At 43.6% G+C, this 22,664-nt stretch overlaps 1 protein-coding gene across 1 annotated transcript; it reads left to right on the top strand.

Annotated features, from left to right (window-relative positions):
* Positions 1 to 13,123: 13,123 nt before the first annotated feature.
* Positions 13,124 to 20,748, top strand: LOC137364002 (probable G-protein coupled receptor 139). The gene is made up of 5 exons (XM_068027495.1): positions 13,124 to 13,190; positions 14,908 to 15,755; positions 18,487 to 18,631; positions 20,525 to 20,639; positions 20,721 to 20,748. The coding sequence occupies exons 1-5, from the start codon at positions 13,124 to 13,126 to the stop codon at positions 20,746 to 20,748; spliced, it is 1,203 nt and encodes a 400-aa protein (XP_067883596.1).
* The last annotated feature ends 1,916 nt before the right edge of the window (positions 20,749 to 22,664 follow it).

Genomic DNA, 22,664 nt, shown 5'->3' with positions numbered 1-22,664 from the left:
GGCAGTGCACATGGACACACAGTTACCTGCTCCTACACCCATCAGGGCAGTGCACATGGACACACAGTTACCTGCTCCTACACCCATCAGGGTAGTGCTCATGGGCACACAGTTACCTGCTCCTACACCCATCAGGGCAGTGCTCATGGACACACAGCCACCTGTTACCCCATCCGACGTTGAAACAACCATGCACAGCCTTGTGAGACTCCGCAATTGCCAGTTGCTGCCTGTCAAGCAGAGAGGACGTCCAAAGGGGTCAAGCACTTGGGGAACATTCAGCAAGAAGCGACTGAGCACTAAAAGAAACAAGCATGCCGTGTCCAGTGGTAGCAGAAATGTGAATGCTCTTGCTGTGAACACAACTGGTGATAGTAGTAGGCAGGATTAAATGGGAATGGATGGAAAGACGCACGAGTAACATAACCACTGGCAGGGAACTGCTGGGCAAAATGGCCAGCTTTATGTTCATAGCCCAAAAGAAATGTGCTTCTTTTCCAGCACCCTCACATCATTCATGTTTTCCCTGAGAGCAGCATTGAACCATCACGAGGTAGGTGCAGTAACATCATCCTGCCTCCAACAGCTGAGGTGGGTACTAAGTGATTCATTGGCGGTGTTATCAGTACATGCCTTTACCGCAGAACACAAAGCATGCTCAACAGTAATTTCATTGGAGGGAGGGAAGCTCTGACACTGATGTTCTTTCCTTATTTTCTTTCATGTAAAACGTGCCCTTGAGAAAACAATCCTTGACACTTAAGGACGGCATTCAAGCAAAGGAGGCAGTGCGGGAGAGGACGCAAGGATGTGCTGATTCCTGCATCTGAGGTGGGTAATAAGTGCTTCATTGGCGACGTTATCAATTGATGCCTTCACTGCAGAACTTAAAAAGGTGTGCACAACTGTAATTTCAGTGGCTGGAGGGAGGCAAGCTCTGACTCTGATTTGCTTTATTTCTTTTCATGTAAAACATGCTGTCGAGAAAACAATCCTTGAGACTTAAGGTCAGCATTCAAGCAACGAAGGCAACTAGATCATGCTGCGGAGCTCATCACGATGTGGAAAGGAACATTGCATTTATGGATGAATTGGGAATGCACATTGGGATGCGCTTGGGGAACATTCACCAAGAATAGACTGAGCTCAGACTCTTGTGACTTTGCCTTCTTCACAGGGACAATACAGTAGTGGAATAGAGAGCCAAGAGTTCATTCACCACAAGGCTCTCCAGGAACAATCTCTTTAGCTGTGCATAGCAGAGACTTGGCCTGTCTGCCTAACGGGAATGCTGGACACAACACTCATGTATCCATGCACAGCAGTTCCTCGGATACTTAATGAACTTAATAAAACTTTTCAATAATTAACCCCAGAATTGTAGAGGTTTTGTTTTGCATGCTATTTCCCCGACTTTGCAACTGCACTTCAGATATTCATCTATGGTGGGGGGGGGGGGGGGGTAGTGGGAGGGGTGTTGGAAGAGGGGGAGGGGTGGGGCGTGCGGGAGGGGTGGGGAGAGGGAGCATGCAAAATGCAGGGACCAAACAGTTGCAATGCCTGAAGTACTGAGGAGAAGTAGAGAAAGCAACTGGGTAGGGGAGAAAGCAACTGGATTGGGCATCCGCAGCTGGAGGGAACGGCTGAATGGAGAGGGCCGGAAGCGAGAGGCCGTAGAGAGCCGCGGGGAGCGAGCGTGCACAGACCTTGGTGTCACCGGGTCCAGGGACTGGCCAGTAAGTCTTTTGCTGTTGTGTTTATGGCGCATGCACAGAAAAAGGCACTCCTCTTCCGTTCCGCTGCTCCCCCCCCACTCTCTCCCCTTCCTCCCTCTCCCCCCAGCTCTCCCCCTCCCCCCTTCCTTACCCCTCCCTCTCCCTCTTTCACCCCCCTCCCCCTTTCTCTCCCTCTTTCTCCCCCTCTCCCTCTTTCTCCCCTCTCCCTCTTTCTCCCCCTCCCTCTCTCTCCCCCCTCCCTCTCCCTCTTTCTCCCCCATCCCTCTCCCTCTTTCACCCCCTCCTCCCTTCCTGACGTCTCCCTCTTTCTCCCCCTTTCCCCCCCTCTTTCTCCCCCTCTCCCCTCCCTCTTTCTCCCCCTCCCTCTTTCTCCCCCTCCCTCTTTCTCCTCCCCTCCCTCTTTCTACCCCCTCCCTCTCCCTCTTTCTCCCCCCCTCCCTCTCCCTCTTTCTCCGCCCCCCCTTCCCTGGCACCGCTGCCGCTGGTCTCCCCGCGCTGCTCTCCCCGGCCACCGCGCTGCTGTCCCCGGCCCCCGCGCTGATCTCCCCGGCTCCCGCGCTGATCTCCCCGGCCCCCGCGCTGCTGTCCCCGGCCCCCGCGCTGATCTCCCCGGCCCCCGCGCTGATCTCCACGGCCCCCGCGCTGCTCTCCCCGCCCCCCGCGCTGCTCTCCCCGGCCCGCTCCACTCTCTCACTCCGGCCATTGATTTCTGCCACGAGTTTGTTAGGTTTCATCTCTGTGATTTTTTGAGCAGCGCCATCTTTAGTCCTGGCAGCTACAACAGTCGCAGGCTGTGACGTTTTCGTGGCACATGCTGTATCTGCGCATGTGCCAAAACAGCGCCACCTACCGATCGCGTTGTCAACAATTGCGGTCTTAAAACAAATATGTAGGGTTCATTTGCACACAATATCATATGCAGGAGGGTTAGAACTTCGCAACATACGTTCACAAACATACAAAGGAAAATGGGGAGGCATTCGCTTGATATTAGTGTCACTCCACAAAGCAATCCAGAAACTCAGGCTAAAGCTTTGGGGATATGGGTACAAATCGCACCATGGCAAATAGTGAGATTCGAATTCAATTAATAAAAAATTGGAATTAAACGCCTGTCCATTGGTCAAACTAACTTCGATTGTTGTTGAAACCCATCTGCTTCACTAATGTCTTTTAGGGAAGAAAATCTGTTATCCTTCCCTACATGTGACTCTAGATCCACGGCAATGCCGTTGACCCTTAAACGCCACTCAATTCAAGGGATGTACAATAAATTCTGGCCTAGCCAGCGACACCCACAGCCCGTGAACAGTGGAACTGTGAAGATGACGATGATCACATCCGTGATGATGATGTTAAGTTAGCACTGGAGACCGATTTGCACAGGGACCTTGCACAGTGGCGCAATGGTTAACACTGCAACCTCACAGCTCCAGCGAGATGAGTTCAGTGCTGTGTACTGCCTATGCAGAGTTTGTAAGCTCTCCCTATGACCACGTGGGTTTACGCTGGTTCTCCAGTTTTCTCACACAGCCAAAGACTGGCAGGTTTATAACTAAATTGGCCATTGTAAATTACCCCGAGTGTAGGAAGATGGTGGGGATGTGGTAGGGAATATGGGATTAATGTAGGATTAGTGTCAATGGGAGGTTGTTCGTCGGCACAGACTCGGTGGGCTGAAGGGTCTGTTTCAGTGCTGTATCATGAAATAAATAGATTCTTTTTTTAAAATAAGATAAAGTTCAAAGCTGTAACTAACTTACTGGAAATGCCGATTGGAATAGGAATCGCAGGAAATCTCATCTCTTAAACTTTCCTCTTCTTGCAAATTCGAAGATAAGCTGAGGCAGCTTAGTTTCTGATTACCTGTTTTTTTTACGAAGAGAAACTGGCAGTGAGCAGAGAAATTTCTTGCTGCTTTGCAGACGGTGGCTTCTTTGCTTCCTTTTGTGGACAGGCCTCGGAGATGTTGATTTGCAGCTTCAAGGCTGGCAAAGCAGACAGTTTAAAAAAGGATGGTTTCTATGTCATGTGACCGGACCCCTTCAACTAGCTGTCCCAATTCCTGTTGGTGATCTCCCCCTCCACTCAAATCTAAACATGTTGAACATAGATGCAAATAAACCTGACAATGCGGTGTATAATGGCAGCTGACAATAACACCCACGTGCGCAAAAATACGGTAACTAACACTTGGTTTTCATCCATTAGTGACAGTGCAAGTGAAGTTTGTGACGTCCAATTCAAGTGATATTAGCTGTGTTCTGCTTAAGGTATATTTGCTGTGACATTTTAACTTACATTTGCTGTGGCTTGTGCAGTTTACCTGATATCTGCTGTGACCATGTCAAGCAATATTTGCTGTTCCCACATTAAATGATATTTAAATGATGCTTGTTGTGGTCATTTTACGTGCTATTTGCTGTGTTCAGTTTCAGTACTATTTGCTGTGACCGTTTCAATCATATTTGGTTCTTACAGTTTAGCTGATATTTGCTGTATCCCTTTTAAGTTATAGTTGCTGTGTTCATGTTAACTGAAATTTGCATGTGAAAATTTTATGTGACATTTATAGCGTCTAGTTTAAGTGTTGTTTTCTGTTTCCAGTTCAAGTGGCATTTTCTATGGTCATTTTAAGTAAAATTTGCAGTGACCAGTTGAAATAATATTTTCTGTGTACTGTTGAGTTAATATACTTTGCGATTAGCTCAAGTGACATCTGCTGTATCTAATATGAGTAATATTTGCTGGAGTTATCTTAAATGTTATTTTCCGTGGCAAATGTAAGTATTTTGTTGCTGTAATTAGGAGCAATTTACAATGGTCAATGTATTTACCAACCTGCAAGTCTGTGGCTGAGAGAGAAAACCGGAACACCCGGAAAAAGCCTACACACTCAACGGGAGAACTTGCAAACTCCACACATATAGTACCCAGCATCGAACCCGGGAACCTGGAGCTGTAAAGCTGCAGTGCTAACCACCGCGCCGCCCACGTGACATGGTGCTCGCTTTAATAACTAATAAGGTCAAGGAAGCCATTTTAAGATTAACATTTGTCTTTTCAACCGTTTCATACTCTGCATTTTCTATTCTGTGTTATCTACATGCATTGATTCTGCATAAAGTACTACTCATTCATAATTATAAAAGTAATGAAACATGATTAAGTTATAATGAGTGCATTGGTGTATAGGATAAATATATTAGAAAGTCTGTCTATTTATTTGAAATCTTAATTAATAACAACTATTTAAGTTGAAAGTTTCCGTAAAGTTCAATTTCTTATGAAATTAGAATCTTTCTGAACTCTGATAAGTTACTGTACACCATGGCCTTGTAAGAGTCTGGCTTATGAATATCGAGTTGCTTGGCATGAGATTTAAACCGATAGGGTAAATAAAACATTGTTCTCCATGGATAACACATTGCTGCCGATACAAACCTGGTGTAATCAACTGGAAGATGCAATTAAGAACCAACTAAGTTTACCAAACAACAGCTAATACTAAACATTGAGTCATCAATACGCTAACTGTGACATGCATGATAGTTATCAAAGGGATAACAACGAGGGTTCCAGCAGGTTTCTGTGTTGGACAGACTCTGAACTTTCCGGAGCATGCACACCATTTTATTCCTGCAAGCGGGTTCGATATCAAGAGTAGAGACCTGAGAGCTTGACAGTGATCTGTACTTCAACAGACCATGAAACTGCCTAAAGCTGTAAATGTCATTATCCTATCTTTATGAAATATGTCTTTGCTTTCCTAAAATTTCTTATATTTACTATCGAAAGATTCATGTTTCTGTCTTATTTGTTTAATTCTCTTTTGAACAAAAGTACATTTATTAGGTCAATTAACATTGCTAGCAAATTGGAATAACTGAAATTTATCAAGCACCGAATTAAGCTAAACACAAAATATCAGAGTGAAACAAAGCGCATGGGATCATCAATCTCCATTTCCTTGTCCTTTGATTCAGGGATTTACGCATTTCCCAGAATCACTGAAACAGAATAGAGAGAATGTATTAGACCTAGCGACCCTTTTTTCACACCTTGCCTCCTGTAAGGACTCCATTTCATTCTCACAGTTTCTCCTTCTCCGATGCATCCGCTCTGATGATGCAACCTTCCACAACAGCGCCTCTGATATATTTTCGTTTCTCCTCAACCGAGGACATCTTTCAATTTAGTATACTCTACGGTCTCCTCTACTCAGGGGAGATGAAACGCGGATTAGTTGACAACTTTTCCAAGCACCTCCACTCAGTCCAGAAACATAACCCCGATCTTCCTGTCGCTTGCCATTTCAACACACACCCCTGCTGTCATTCCCACATCTCTGACTTGGGCTTACTGCATTGTTCCAGTGAACATCAACGCAAACTGGAGAACAGCAACTAATTTACTGATACAGCAAGCTACCGGCAACTGGAGTGAACATTGATTTCAATAATTTCAGAGCATGACTAGCCACCATTGATTTTATTTTTAGTCTTACCTTTTATTTTTAAATTATGTTACATGACTTTGTTACATCATTCATTTTTTTTTCATCATGTGCCTGTCCAATGTTTTTATTCACGTTTGTGCTTTTGGCTAGAGCTTTCATTATTCAGTCATTTAACACCGTCTCTGCACTAACGTGTTGTCTTTCACCACACCATTAGCGCATCTTCATTGCCTTTGCCTTTGCCGCATGACTTACTTGTCAGTTATTCTCTGTGACCCTCTGGCCTATCAACACCTTCCATTTTGTTCTCTTTTGCCCGACTCCCGCTTTATTTGCTTAAACGCTATTACATTCCTAACCTTTGCAATTTCTGATGAAAGCTCACTGACCTGAAACTTTCACTCTGCTACTATCCCCACAGGTGCTGCCAGACCTTCTGAGTATTTCCAGCACTTTTTGTTGTTATTTTATAACCCTTTCTTTAATCGATTTCCAAACTCAGTTTCCACCCCAAGCTCTTTCCTTTTCTTGTTGCCTCCTTAATTTGTGCCTATCTTTTCCAGAACTCCACGATTGAAGTCCTCCAATCAGACATCCGTCACTGTTACAGTATCATGTCAGCTCTTATCAAAATCACAAATGGCATCCTGTGTGACTGAAATAAACATTAACCTTTCCTCCCCGAGTTCTCGTCCTCTCCGCAGCAATGGACTGAGTTGATCAGTCAATCCTCCAACTCTCTCCACCATCTCTGGAACTGCAATCATCTGTTTCCATTCTTATCATTATAATCATTGCCAGAATATCACCATCAGTAGGTTCTATTCCAATTTCTGCAGCAGTGTCTCTGTTTATCCCGAAGGAGGAGGATGATGTTTTGAAGCTGGAGGCGGTTGGTATGGAAAGTGAGAATAAGTGAATTAATGTCATGGTTATGGAAGGGAGGGAAGGAGGTGTGGACAGTCACTCGGGTGATGGAACAGATAAAGCTGAGGCTACTGCAAAACCTATGTGAGAAATGCACGGTTAATGTGAAATGAAGAGTCTGCGGAAGCTCTGGTATGAAAGATGGCATCGTTTAAACAAACAAAAGGCGATGAGGAAACTGAGAGAATGGCAGTTATTATTTATGCAAAGTGGAGATGGAGGAATTGTGGTCAAGATAACTGTGGAAGTTGGAGAATCACGGTAAATATTGATGCAATGTCTGTCCACTTATATTGAGGGAGGAAATTCGTGGAAGAGAAGTGAGGAGTGCCAGAAGGACCGTTTTCAGGCGAGGGAGGTACAGATAGCTAAATGCAAATTTGATTAAATCTTCGAGCTCGATGTGAACAAGTGTTTGTCACAGCCACAATCATTGATGTATCGGATAAAGAGGTTGAAAAGGGAAACGGAGTAGCTCGGACCGTGTGAGGGAGAGAACAATATTGACAATCCTGCCATTGTGTCCAGTTCAAGGCACCACACTTTGAGGAACAATGTTCCTTTATAGGGGTGCAGAAAATGTTCACGAGAAAATTCCAGGGTTAAGAACAAAGAACAAAGAACAAAGAACAAAGAAAATTACAGCACAGGAACAGGCCCTTCGGCCCTCCAAGACTGCGCCGATCCAGATCCTCTATCTAAACATGCAGCCTATTTTCCAAGGGTCTGTATCTCTTTTCTTCCTGCCCATTCATGTATCTGTCTAGATACATCTTAAAAGATGCCATCGTGCCCGCGTCTACCACCACTGCTGGCAATGCCTTCCAGGCACCCACCACCCTCTGCATAAAGAACTTTCCACGCATATCCCCCCTAAACCTTTCCCCTTTCACTTTGAACTCGTGTCCTCTAGTAATTGAATCCCCCACTCTGGGAAAAAGCCTCTTGCTTTCCACCCTGTCTCTCCCTCTCATGATTTTGTACACCTCAATCAGGCCCCCCCTCAACCTCCGTCTTTCTAATGAAAATAATCCTAATCTACTCAACCTCTCTTCATAGCTAGCGCCCTCCATACCAGGCAACATCCTGGTGAACCTCCTCTGCACCCTCTCCAAAGCATCCACATCCTTTTGGTAATGTGGCGACCAGAACTGCACGCAGTATTCCAAATGTGGCCGAACCAAAGTCCTATACAACTGTCACATGACCTGCCAACTCTTGTACTCAATACCCCGTCCGATGAAGGAAAGCATGCCGTATGCCTTCTTGACCACTCTATTTCCCTGCGTTGCCACCTTCAGGGAATAGTGGACCTGAACACCCAAATCTCTCTGGACATCAATTTTCCCCAGGACTTTTCCATTTACTGAATAGTTCACTCTTGAATTGGATCTTCCAAAATGCATCACCTCGCATTTGCCCTGATTGAACTCCATCTGCCATTTCTCTGCCCAACTCTCCAATCTATCTATATTCTGCTGTATTCTCTGACAGTCCCCTTCACTATCTGCTACTCCACCAATCTTAGTGTCGTCTGCAAACTTGCTAATCAGTCCACCTATACTTTCCTCCAAATCATTAATATATATCACAAACAACAGTGGTCCCAGCACGGATCCCTGTGGAACACCACTGGTCACACGTCTCCATTTTGAGAAACTCCCCTCTACTGCTACTCTCTGTCTCCTGTTGCCCAGCCAGTTCTTTATCCATCTAGCTAGTACACCTTGGACCCCATGCGCCTTCACTTTCTCCATCAGCCTGCCATGGGGAACCTTATCAAACGCCTTACTGAAGTCCATGTATATGACATCGACAGCCCTTCCCTCATCAATCAACTTTGTCACTTCCTCAAAGAATTCTATTAAGTTGGTAAGACATGACCTTCCCTGCACAAAACCATGTTGCCTATCACTGATAAGCCCATTTTCTTCCAAATGGGAATAGATCCCATCCCTCAGTATCTTCTCCAGCAGCTTCCCTACCACTGACGTCAGGTTCACCGGTCTATAATTACCTGGATTATCCCTGCTACCCTTCTTAAACAAGGGGACAACATTAGCAATTCTCCAGTCCTCCGGGACCTCACCCGTGTTTAAGGATGCTGCAAAGATATCTGTTAAGGCCCCAGCTATTTCCTCTCTCGCTTCCCTCAGTAACCTGGGATTGATCGCATCCGGACCTGGGGACTTTTCCACCTTAATGCCCTTTAGAATACACAACACTTCCTCCCCCCTTATGCCGACTTGACCTGGAGTAATCAAACATCTGTTCCTAACCTCAATATCCGTCATTTCCCTCTCCTCGGTGAATACTGATGCAAAGTAATCGTTTAGAATCTCACCCATTTTCTCTGACTCCAAGCATAACATTCCTCCTTTGTCCTTTAGTGGGCCAATCCTTTCTCTGGTTACCCTCTTTCTCCTTATATATGAATAAAAGGCTTTGGGATTTTCTTTAACCCTGTTTGCTAAAGATATTTCATGACCCCTTTTAGCCCTCTTTATGCCTCGTTTCAGATTGGTCCTACATTCCCGATATTCTTTCAAAGCTTCGTCTTTCATCAGCCGCCTAGACCTTATGTATGCTTCCTTTTTCCTCTTAGCTAGTCTCACAATTTCACCTGTCATCCATGGTTCCCTAATCTTGCCATTTCTAAACCTCATTTTCACAGGAACATGTCTCTCTTGCGCGCTAATCAACCTCTCTTTAAAAGCCTCCCACATATCACATGTGGATTTACCTTCAAACAGCTGCTCCCAATGTACATTCCCCAGCTCCTGCCGAATTTTGGTATAGTTGGCCTTCCCCCAATTTAGCACTCTTCCTTTCGGACCACTCTCGTCTTTGTCCATGAGTATTTTAAAGCTTACGGAATTGTGATCACTATTACCAAAATAGTCTCCTACTGAAACTTCAACCACCTGGCCGGGCTCATTCCCCAACACCAGGTCCAGTATGGCCCCTTCCCGAGTTGGACTATTTACATACTGCTCTAGAAAACCCTCCTGGATGCTCCTTACAAATTCTGCTCCATCTAGTCCTCTATCACTAAGTGAATCCCAGTCAATGTTGGGAAAATTAAAATCTCCCATCACCACAACCCTGTTGCTCCTACATCTTTCCATAATCTGTTTACATATTTGTACCTCTATCTCACGCTCGCTGTTGGGAGGCCTGTAGTACAGCCCCAACATTGTTACCGCACCCTTCCTATTTCTGAGTTCTGTCCATATTGCCTCACTGCCCGAGTCCTCCATAGTGCCCTCCTTCAGCACAGCTGTGATATCCTCTTCGACCAGTAATGCAACTCCTCCACCCCTTTTCCCTCCCTCTCTATCCCACCTGAAGCATTGATATCCTGGGATATATAGTTGCCAATCATGCCCTTCCCTCAACCAAGTCTCAGTAATAGCAATAACATCATACTCCCAGGTACTAATCCAAGCCCTAAGTTCATCTGCCTTACCTACTACACTTCTTGTATTGAAACAAATGCACCTCAGACCACCAGTCCCTTTACATTCATCATCTGCTCCCTGCCTGCTCTTCCCCTTAGTCACACTGACTTCATTATCTAGTTCCTTACAGGCTTTTGTTACTACCTCCTTACTGTCAACTGACCTCCTCAATTGGTTCCCATCCCCCTGCCACATTAGTTTAAACCCTCCCCAACAGCGTTAGCAAAAGCACCCCCAAGGACATTGGTTCCAGTCCGGCCCAGGTGTAGACCGTCCAATTTGTAATAGTCCCACCTCCCCCAGAACCGGTCCATATGTCCCAAAAATCTGAACCCCTCCTTCCTGCACCATCTCTCAAGCCACGCATTCATCCTGACTATTCTTTCATTTTTACTCTGAGTATCACGTGGCACTGGTAGCACTCCTGAGATTACTACCTCTGAGGTCCTACTTTTTAATTTGGCTCCTAACTCCCTAAACTCTGCTTGCAGGACCTCATCCCGTTTTTTACCTATATCATTGGTGCCTATGTGCACAACGACAACTGGCTGTTCACCCTCCCCCTTTAGAATGTTCTGCAGCCGATCTGAGACATCCCTGACCCGTGCACCTGGGAGGCGACATATCATTCGGGAGTCTCGTTTTCGACCACAGAACCGCCTATCTACTCCCCTTACAATCGAATCCCCTACGACTATAGCACTTCCAATCTTTTTCCCGCCCTTCTGAACAGCAGAGCCAGCCACGGTGCCATGAACCTGGCTACTGCTGCCTTCCCCTGGTGAGCCATCTCCCTCAACAGTATCCAAAACGGTATACTTGTTTTGGAGGGAGATGACCGCAGGGGACTCCTGCGCTGCCTTCCTGCTCTTTCTCTGCCTTTTGGTCACCCATTTTCTTTCTCCCTCAGCAATCCTAATCTGCGGTGTGACCAATTCACTAAACGTGCTATCCACGACCTCCTCAGCATCACGCATGCTCCAAAGTGAGTCCATCCGCAGCTCGAGAGCCGTCATGTGGTCTAACAAGAGCTTCAGTTGGACACACTTCCTGCACGTGAAGGAGTCAGGGACATCAGCCATGTCCCTGAGCTCCCACATTGAGCAAGAGGAGCATGGCACGGGTCTGAGATCTCCTGCCATTTTTAATCTTAAGCTTAACTTAGTTAAATGAAAAAGGAACGAAATGTTTTTACCAATCACGATAAAACCAGAGAAATAGAAAAATCCTTACCTTATATACACCCCACCGAGTCATTTTTTTGGTTAGAGGAGGAGGGCGGGTGGGAGACACTACAAGTGTGGTGTCTCGGGTTCAGAACCTGCCCAAATATATAGTGTTTTAATTACCCAGCAGCCCCCTGGCCTCCGCCGAAAACAAAAGGAAATTAAATTTACTTTCAAACTGACCTTCCCAGCTGCTCACTCTGCTCCCGAAAAAGCTGCTGCAATGAAAGGAAAGTTATTTTAAACCGCCCAAATATATAGTGTTTTACTTGCCCAGCAGCCCCCTGGCCTCCGCCGAAAACAAAAGGAAATTAAGTTTACTTTCAAACTGACCTTCCCAACTGCTCACTCGCTCGCACTCTGCTCCCGAAAAAGCTGCTGCAATGAAAGGGCAGATGTTTTATGCCGATCAATTAGAGAATCGGGGTTGTTCTCCTTAAAGAGGAAATTGAGAGAGAGTTTGATAAAGTTGTTCCAAACCATGGGCTGTTTAAACAGTGCAGATAGAGAGAAACTGCTCTCATTGGAAAACCTTGCCAAAACCAAATGACACAGGTTCAAGGGACTGGCAAAAGAATCAATCGCGACATGAGGGAAAACATATGTTTCCAAAGCACGTGTTTAGGATATGAAATGAACTGCCTGAGAGTGTGGTGAAGCCAGAATCAATCAGAAGCGAACTGAATGAACAACTGAAGAGAAAAACAATGCAGGTCAGTGAGGAGGAGATGTAGGAGTGAGATGAGCTGAGCTGCCCGTGCAGAGAGCCGACATGGTCGAGCCAGACCAAATGGCCAACTGCTGTGTTGCAACCATTCTGCACTCTTTTTTATTTGAATATATGAATTTTTGAACGGAATTGCAAAGATAAAGAGAGCGTCCAAAGTATAGACGAACATCCATGATAGGCTTCTCTGACGTTAGGAATTAAATTTCTGAATAGTCATGCAGACTGGAGACCATCACGAAAAGAACATTTTCTAGGTCTTCCTTTAATTTTGTTTAACCCAGCTTCCAGTAATGATTAGTTGCTTATTGTGATCAGATTTGTCCAGTCTAGGGGGTGGGGATGGGGATGGGGATGGGTCCAATTCAATTTTAGTGGAAAATATATTCCATCAACAGGGAATTAACACAGCTGTCGTAATCTGTTTGTTCAAAGATTACGAAAAACTGCTTGAACAATTTTGCAACCTCAGTATTCCCATAGAGATCCGGAGGGTATACAGTTAATGCACTGGGAATGTGTCACCACAGAATTTATTTCAGAGATATTACCTGCAGCCCGAACAGACCGATCACTCCAAGCAAAAAATGCACCGACCAATTCAATGGGTCAGGAACATATTCTATGTGATCCTTGCTGTAATTGGCGTTCCTGGTAAGTATCTATAACCAATGAGGTTTTGTAAATCTGTGTATGAGCTGGTTTCTTCCATTACCATGGGAATAATAATATTACATGCGATCGAACGGAAACAGTTACACAGACACACACTCACTAATATAATTGCATTAATTTTCTGAATTATCTGTTCAGTTTTAATCTGTTGTCTCAACTGTTTCTAGATCAAGACACTCTGCATTGTAAAGTTATTGAATTATGTGGAATGTTGTGTTCTGTAGAATCACAGCTCAAAGCAGGAAAATCTCAGAGGGAAAGGATTACTGCAATTATCTGTTAATGTAGTACTGCAGTGTGTGTGTGCAATAAATGGAGTGGAGCACCTGACCTCAGCGATCATGTACAACTGGGAGTCTCTGTCATCTAGAATTGCACTGATTGTGGCTGACTTACTGGTGTGGACAATGTAACACGAGGGACCATGTAATTCCTGGAGTATCTGTCATTGTATTCAGTGCGGGTCCCCATCTTACTCTAATTCTAAGTAGAGTTGTTGACAGCACCATCTTAATTTCCTTCCCGAGCACAGTCCTGAGAAGCGTTTGGTCACAAGTGCAACGCAATAATAAATAATCCTCTTCAATATTACGAAAAACATGATGACTATGACATGTTAATAGACAACGTATTGATTTTGCAACACAGAATCTGGGCATTCGGTACAACTAGATTTGGACTGTCTTCCTGCTCTGCACGAGCCTCTCTTCATTCCAGCTCATTTATCCTATCAGCATATCATTGCAATCCTGTCTCCATCATGTACTACCCTCGCTTCTTCTTATTTTTTCTTCCATTGTAACTACTCCAAGAGGTCTCAATTCCATGTTCTCAGCAGTGCAAGTAAATCTGTCTCTCTTGAATTGCATCGCGCATTTATTGATGACCATCTTATTTTGAAGAAATGCCGAACTGGTCACCAGCAAAGGTGGGAATATTAGGTCCACGTTTTCCCTCTCTAACCATTTTTTTAATTTTAAAGGCCTCTATTAGTTCAACAATCATCCTTCTCTTCTCGACATAATAGATCCGCAACATATCCCAATAATTATAATCTCCCAGTTATGGGATTATTTCTGTCAAGAATACGTGCACCTGCTGGTTACCCTGGATAATTTTATCATGTGTAGTCCAGAGGAGTACACATTATTCACGTGTTCATTCACCACCTTTCTAATACATTATTATAACACTATTCTTTTAATGATATTCCTGTAGAAATGAAAGCCCATGCTCTGATCACATTTGCATTGACTCAGTAAATTCCTTTTTCAATTTAACTCATTTAGACATCAGAGGGCGTGGTCAAAGACGTAAGAATGTCTCCTTTCCGAGGGACTGGTTCGAATCAGGGAGCAATTTCTTCGACCCCAGGGAGTGGTTCGAGTCCGGGATGGGTTCCTACACCGGGAGTGGTTGGAGACGCGGTGCAGTTCTCCAGTCTACCCATTCCTGGGCTCCTCATTGTTACATTTAACTAGTTTACCAGCGTCCGGTGAGCGGGGTGCTGTCCCTCCCCGTCCAGGATTTGTTAAATCTGTAAGTGCTGGGGTTGGAGGCAGGTTAATGTTATGGAGCCGATCGGACCCGATCCAAACCCACACGGTTTCGGTGGTAAAATCCTTCCTGCCAGGGTTGTGGAGCGGAGAATGTTTTTCAGTAATTTACAGCCACTTTTCCCTTCTCTCCTTTACAGTTAATTTGGTCTCAATTGTGATCCTGTCCAAGGGAAATTGTGGACTCTCCAGCTGCACCACCCGTTACCTTGTGGCCATGTCAACGGCGGATCTACTGGTCATTATCACTGAGATCATACTCCAGAGAATCAATGATTATTATTTCCCATTAAATTTCCTGGATCTTACCTTTGTGTGTCGCTCTCTCTATGTCCTGATCCGTGCAGCCATTGACTGTTCGGTTTGGTTCACCATCGCTTTCACATTTGATCGATTTGTCGCCATTTGTTGCCAGAAACTGCAATCGAAATATTACACCAGGAAAACTGCGATTGTGGTTCTAGCAACAATCAGCATTTTGCTCTGTATAAAAAATACTCCCATCTACTTTAGATATAAACCTAGACGGATAATCGACAATGTAGAATGGCGTTGCTCCAATAAGCGAAGTTATTTTACTGACCCTCGATGGATTGGATTTAGAATGTTTGAAAAAGCTTTAACACCATTATTGCCATTCATTTTAATTCTGTTGCTGAACGCTCTGACGTTCAGACACATTTTAGTGACCAGTCGAGTTCGTCAGAGACTGAGGGGTCAGAGCAAGAAAGATAATCACCGTGACTCTGAAATGGAGAGAAGAAGGAAGTCTCTGATTTTACTCTTCACCATATCTGGCAGCTTCATATTTCTGTGGTTGGTGTATGTGTTATATATTTTTCGTATTGATCATTTCTTAGATGATGATTCTTATTATATCTTTGAAAATGTAGCATATATGCTGCGAAATTTAAGTTGCTGTACGAACACATTTATCTATGTGGCCATTCAGTCCGAGTTCAGAGAGCAGTTAAAGAGCGCAGTGAAATATCCAGTTACATCAATTATTAAATTAATTAATAAGCAAAGCAACTGAGACCAGCTTAAAGATCCAGTGGTTTATGGACAAGAGGTGACCGCTGGAGGTCCAGACGAAAATGGCCTGTAGCAGTAAAGACAAACACTAGAGCTGTTAGTGACGGGAAGTGGGGGTCGAGAGCAAGAGGATGGGAAGTAAATTAGCAGGAATCAAAAAAGATAACGAGCAGTGAGCAAATGGAAAGAGATGACCTTCGTAAAGGGGTCAGGAGGAGAGTGATTGCGCTCCCTAATGGAACTGATGTGAAAGAAGCTTGAACTGGTTATGACACCTGTCATTAAACAAGAACCATGCAGTTTAATAAGTATGCTAACTGACTTGATCAATTAGCTATATCTGGAGAAGAAAACATTTATATTTAAAAACAACATTGCTTCCTGATATTCCACGAGGCACATTTATTCTTAATTGCTTTGGCATCTTGGGAATGTTGAGGTGAATTGTCTACGATAGTTGGCATTGTTGATAAGAAGATGAAACATTGATTGTCCAAATGCTTTGTATCTGCAAGGATGTGTTATTTGTTCACACAGTGAAATGCTTTCTCTAGGAGCCTATTAAATAAGAGATGGACATGCTTTTAGCGTACTCCAATGTAATTACAGAAGTGCAGTGACGGCAGTTGAACCACACGGTAAACTAATGGAAGAGGTAATTCAAAGGAATCGGAAGCGCAAAAGATGGAAACTCAGAGTCTTTGCTGGTACAGTTTACAATGGTGTCTGTGCTGTAATTATTCTGAAACACAGTTCAACGTAATGTCAATTCAGTGACAGGAGAACAAAGGCATCGCCTGTGCTGGCAACATTCAAGGAATCCTGGTCTTGAAGGATAAGAAACGTCCATGTTGTCGTCAGTGCCTTTTTGTTAAGTATTTATAACATCTTTTTTAATTAGTTATACTGGGTTCACAACTAGCCATTATTTGTAACATGCTAGGTCACGTACAATTGAGAACACCGTTGTAATAAATTGAAAATTAAAAGGAACTGAGAATTTTTAAATAAAAGTGTTTGAGCCTCAAAACCCCAAAAGATACAATGGTGAACCTTGTGGCCAGACGTTGGAAAGGCTAAAACGAAATGACTGGTTGTGTCGTTGAGTGGCATCTTGCTCTGATTAGTCTGACCAACTTGTTTCATTCAAGGAAGGGAATCCTTAAGGGGAACAACCAGACATAGATCCGCAAGACCTGTGAATAAGATATAATTTGAATTATGAGGTAAAAAATTGGCCAAAAACTTAGAACGAATATCAGTGCAAAAGAGGAACAATTTAGCATTTTAAGCAGCCAAGAATCATAGACTCATAGAAACATAAAATGTTTAAGGCACAGAAAGAGGCCTCTTTGACCCATCGTGTCTGTGCCAGCTGGTAAAGGATCCACCTATTCCAATCCCACCTTCCAGCATTTGGCACTTAGTTCTGAAGATTATGGCAGTTAAGGTCCATATCCAGACTCCCTTTCAATGAGTTGAGAGTCTCTGCCTCATCTGCCCTTTTGGACAGTGAGATCCAGATCCCCACTACCCTCTGGGTGACAAACGTTTTTCCTCATCTCTCCACTATTTTTCCATCAATCAGTTTGTAGCTATGCCCCCTCGTCACTGACCTCTCTGATAAGGCAAATAGATCATTCGCCTCCACTCTATCCAGGCTGCTCAAGATTTTGTACATTTCAGTCAGATCTCCCCTCAGCCTGCTCTGTAACAAGGAGAATAACCCCAACTTATCCAATATTTCCTCCGACTTGCATTTTTCCAGAATTATCAACATCATCGTAAATCTCCTCTGTACCCTCTCCAGTGCAGAGAGAACTGCTCACAGTACTCAAGTTGTGGCCTAACCAATCAGTTAGTACTTTCCAGCATAACCTCCCTGTTCTTATATTCCATATCATAGCTAATAAAATAAAATATTCCCGATGCTGTCTGAACCACCTTATCGACCTGCCCAGATACCTTCAGTGATCTGTGGAAATTGTCTCCAAGGTTCCTCACTTCCTCTACACTTCTCAGCATTTTCTCATTTATCTTGTACTCCTTTGCCTTGTTTGACCTCCCAAAATGCATCAGCTCGCATTTCTCTCGCTGGAATTCCATTTGTGGTATCTGGCCAGGACATCAGTAACTTCCCGCAGCCGACAGCTATCCTCCTTGCTATCTACCAAACAGATAATCTTCGTCTGGTCTGCAAGCTTCTTGATCATGCCCCCTACATTTACATCCAAATCGTTAAGATATACCGCAAAACGCAGGGGACCCAGTACTGAATTTCACTGAATACCACTGGAAACAGCCCTCCAGTCATTAAGACATCCTTCAACAATTACGCTTTGTTTCCTGCCACTTAGCAAATTTAGTATCCACCTTGCTGCATTTCTCCGTATCCCATGGGGACTTTTTTCCAGTCTGCCATGTGGAACCTTGTCAAAAGCCTTGCTCAATTCAGCTGTTCTCCCCTCATCTAGCTTCTTTGTTACTGCTTCAAAAATGCGATCAAGTTGCTCAAACAAGATCTTCCCTTAACAGATCGAAACTGACTATCCTTGATTTACCTGTGCCTATTTAAGTGACAGTTTATCCTGTCTCTCTGAATAGATTGCAATAATTTGTCCTCTACTGAGGTTAGGCATGTCTGGCCTGTAATTCAGTTTAACCTTCACTCCCATTTTAATCAGAGATACAACGTTAGCAATTCTCCAATCCTCAAGCACCGCACCCCTGTATCCAGTGGGGACCACGGTGCTGAGGACGCCGTGGATAGCATGTTTAGCGAACAAATGGCTGCATCGGCAGAAAAGAGATGTTTTTCCACCAGGAGGAGTATTAGGCGGAGGCAGGCAGAACTGGAGTCCCCTGTAGACATCCCCCTCTCAAACTGATATACCGCATTCGATACTGTTGGGGGTGGGGGTGGAATTGGTGAGAAGGGTGTGGGGAGGGGATGACCACATAGGGGAAAGCAGCAACAGCCAAGGTCGTGGCACCACAGATGGTTCTGCTGTGCAGCAGGGCAGGAAAAAGACTGGGAAATCCACAGTGACAGGCGAGTAAATTGTAAGGGGTGCAGACAGGCGTTTCGGTGGCCGCAAACGAGGCTCCAGGATAATGTGTTGCCTCCATGGTGCACGGGTCAAGGATTTCTCTGACTGGCTTTTTCAAGGACAAATCATGTGGTCCCTTAAGCATTCTCCCTCGTTCAAAAGTGGTTTGAATTGGGTTGAACATGTTTTTATTTGTCCTTTGCTTTGAAAAAGAGAACTAGATGTCACTACATCCAGAGAACGTTTGCTTCACAACTGTAAAACTAGTAGAGTTGACCCTTTCTGCGAGCAACATAACAATCTGCTGAATGGTATTTTGTGTGTGTATATATATATATATATATATATGTGTGTGTGTGTGTATATAGTAATTTAGAAACAGTAATTACTGTTTCTAAATTACCACATATATGTACTGAATGAAAACATCTGGCTCCAAGCCGAATGGACCTTGTGTTCCTTGTTTCTCGAAATAGGTGGACCATTTGGTCACAGAGATCAATCAACTCCAGCATCTTAAACATTTGCAACATTTCTGACAGCATGGTAATATTGTGATCTGAAGGCTTGGCCTTTTTTAAAAAGTCAGGAATTGGCATTAATTTATTCACACATTTGTTTCTATTTGTTATCTTTCTGGAGAAAGTCTTTGTAATTATTTGCAGACATCTTCCATAACAACTGTAGACACTACTTTCTCTGATAAATTCATCTGAAACCACGGAACATGGAAATAATTGTTTATGACATTTAAATCAATAATAAATAAATTAATATAGTTGCTATTCCAGGCACTCAAAAGGAAATTTACCTGAGATTAAAGAGATATAAACATAAATAATTTTCAAAAAAGTTAATGGAAACACTGTCTTGGTGGTTGCTGAGTATTGAGGAAAACCTTTTTTTAAGATAAATGAATGAAAGATATTGTCAACTGATGACACCATTACTTGAATTTGGGAAACTTAGATTTTTTTAAAAATCAGTACAATTCGGTGCATTTCCTATCAACAGTAAAGGGGTATCTGAGGTAAATAATAAGCCAGCGTGCAGAATCTGTTGTTTTAATTGTATGTACTTACATGATAATAGTTTAGGAATTAACAGCACTCCTGTGAAAGGATAATAACTGTCATCGAGTGAGGTGATCTGCAGGTGTGGTGACAGTCTTCAATCTGAGGAGTGTCAATGAAGTTTTAACAGATAATAACATTCTTCATCATCAGAAGTCATTTGGGGTTATGATATTTTAGAAGGTAAGAAAATGTAAAATTTGTGCAGATCGCACCATTCATGAGCTAGAGAATAGAAAAAGTGGTCAACAACAAGAATGAGATTAAGGCGGAGGCAGATTTTGTCCTGTGGGGAATTGGAGGTTCTTGGAATGGTGTTTTGATATGACTAACTTTATTTAATCCTCATAATAATTAATGAGTGGACTCATTAAGAAAGGAATCAGTCAATTTCATACTTTATGAATGACAACATAATCTGTAAATGTTTTGTAACTTTTCCTTGGATTCACAATTAAACATCTATCTTCAATATAAATGTGCTCAGGATCGGGTAAAATCAGTTGACCTGCATTTATCTTTAAATAGGCAACTATTTTGTAGCAACTTGCAATAAGTCATTCGAATTATAAGAGAATCCAGTTTCTGTTTTAACATAGCTTATATCAAGCAGATAGGAGAGAAAATATTTGAGAATCGCCACTGGGAATTAGAAGTGCAACAACAGCTGAGACAACGACAAATCAATTGGAGGAATGAAATGAACACAACATGGTAAGGAATGTTGTTTCTTGAAACAAAAAAAAGCATTTTAAATGTTGTATTGGATAATAAAGTTTATTCAATGCTCAACAGTTGGCGAGTAACAGTTGTTACAGAATAACTCCAAATAGCTGGGTTGGTAACTAAAGGTAAAGGGAAAGGTCTACAGTTTTTTTATGTAGTCGGATGTTTTGTTCAGGGACTCAAGGTCCTTAGAATTAGAATTTTTAGAATTAGAACATTCCAGCGCAGTACAGGCCCTTCGGCCCTCGATGTTGCGCCGACCATCTGACCTACACAATTCCATTTTCATCCATATGTCTATCCAATGACCACTTAAATGCCCTTAAAGTTGGCGAGTCTACTACTGTTGCAGGCAGGGCGTTCCACGCCCCTACTACTCTCTGCGTAAAGAAACTACCTCTGAAATCTGTCCTATATCTTTCACCCCTCAACTTAAAGCTATGTCCCCTCGTGTTTGCCATCATCATCCGAGGAAAAAGACTCTCACTATCCACCCTATCTAACCCTCTGATTATCTTGTATGTCTCTATTAAGTCACCTCTCCTCCTCCTTCTCTCCAACGAAAACAACCCCAAGTCCCTCAGCCTTTCCTCGTAAGACCTTCCCTCCATACCAGGCAACATCCTAGTAAATCTCCTCTGCACCCTTTCCAAAGCTTCCACATCCTTCCTATAATGCGGTGACCAGAACTGCACGCAATACTCAAGGTGCGGCCTCACCAGTGTTTTGTACAGCTGCATCATTTCCTCGTGGCTCCGAAACTCGATCCCCCTACTAATAAAAGCTAAAACACCATATGCCTTCTTGACAGCCCTATTAACCTGGGTAGCAACTGTCAGGGATTTATGTACCTGGACACCAAGATCTCTCTGCTCATCTACAATACCAAGAATCTTCCCATGAGCCCAGTACTCCGCATTGCTGTTACTCCTTCCAAAGTGAATCACCTCACACTTCTCCGTATTAAATTCCATTTGCCATCTCTCAGCCCAGCTCTGCAGCCTATCTATGTCCCTCTGTACCCTACAACACCATTCGACACTATCCACAACTCCACCGACCTTCGTGTCATCCGCAAATTTACTAACCCACCCTTCTACACTCTCATCCAGGTCATTTATAAAAATTACAAACAGCAGTGGCCCCAAAACAGAACCTTGCGGTACACCACTAGTAACTAAACTCCAGGATGAACATTTGCCATCAACCACCACCCTCTGTCTTCTTTCAGCTAGCCAATTTCTGATCCAAAGCTCTAAATCACCTTCAACCCCAAACTTCCGTATTTTCTGCAATAGCCTACCGTGGGGAACCTTGTCAAACGCCTTACTGAAATCCATATACACCACATCCACGGCTTTACCCTCATCCACCTGTTTGCTCACCTTCTCGAAAAACTCAATAAGGTTTGTGAGGCACGACCTACCTTTCACAAAACCGTGCTGACTGTCGCAAATGAAATTATTCTTTTCAAGATGATTATAAATCCTATCTCTTATAACCTTTTCCAACATTTTACCCACAACCGAAGTAAGGCTCACAGGTCTATAATTACCAGGGCTGTCTCTACTCCCCTTCTTGAACAAGGGGACAACATTTGCTATCCTCCAGTCTTCCGGCACTACTCCTGTCGACAATGACGACATAAAGATCAACAACAACGGCTCTGCAATCTCCTCCCTGGCTTCCCAGAGAATCCTAGGATAAATCCCATCTGGCCCAGGGGACTTATCTATTTTCACTCTTTCCAAAATTGCTAACACCTCCTCCTTGTGAATCTCAATCCCATCTAGCCTAGTAGGCTGTATCTCAGTAATCTGCTCGACAACATTTTCTTTCTCTACTGTAAATACTGACGAAAAATATTCATTTAATGCTTCCCCTATCTCCTCTGATTCCGCACACAACTTCCCACTACTATCCTTGATTGGCCCTATTCTAACTCTTATCATTCTTTTATTCCTGATATACCTAATGAAAGCCTTAGGGTTTTCTTTGATCCTATCCGCCAAT

This window comes from Heterodontus francisci, unplaced genomic scaffold, assembly GCF_036365525.1.
Source record: "Heterodontus francisci isolate sHetFra1 unplaced genomic scaffold, sHetFra1.hap1 HAP1_SCAFFOLD_198, whole genome shotgun sequence".
NCBI lineage: Eukaryota > Metazoa > Chordata > Chondrichthyes > Heterodontiformes > Heterodontidae > Heterodontus > Heterodontus francisci.
The sequence above is the reverse complement of the archived record's forward strand: the minus strand, read 5'-3'. Positions and strand labels throughout refer to the sequence as shown.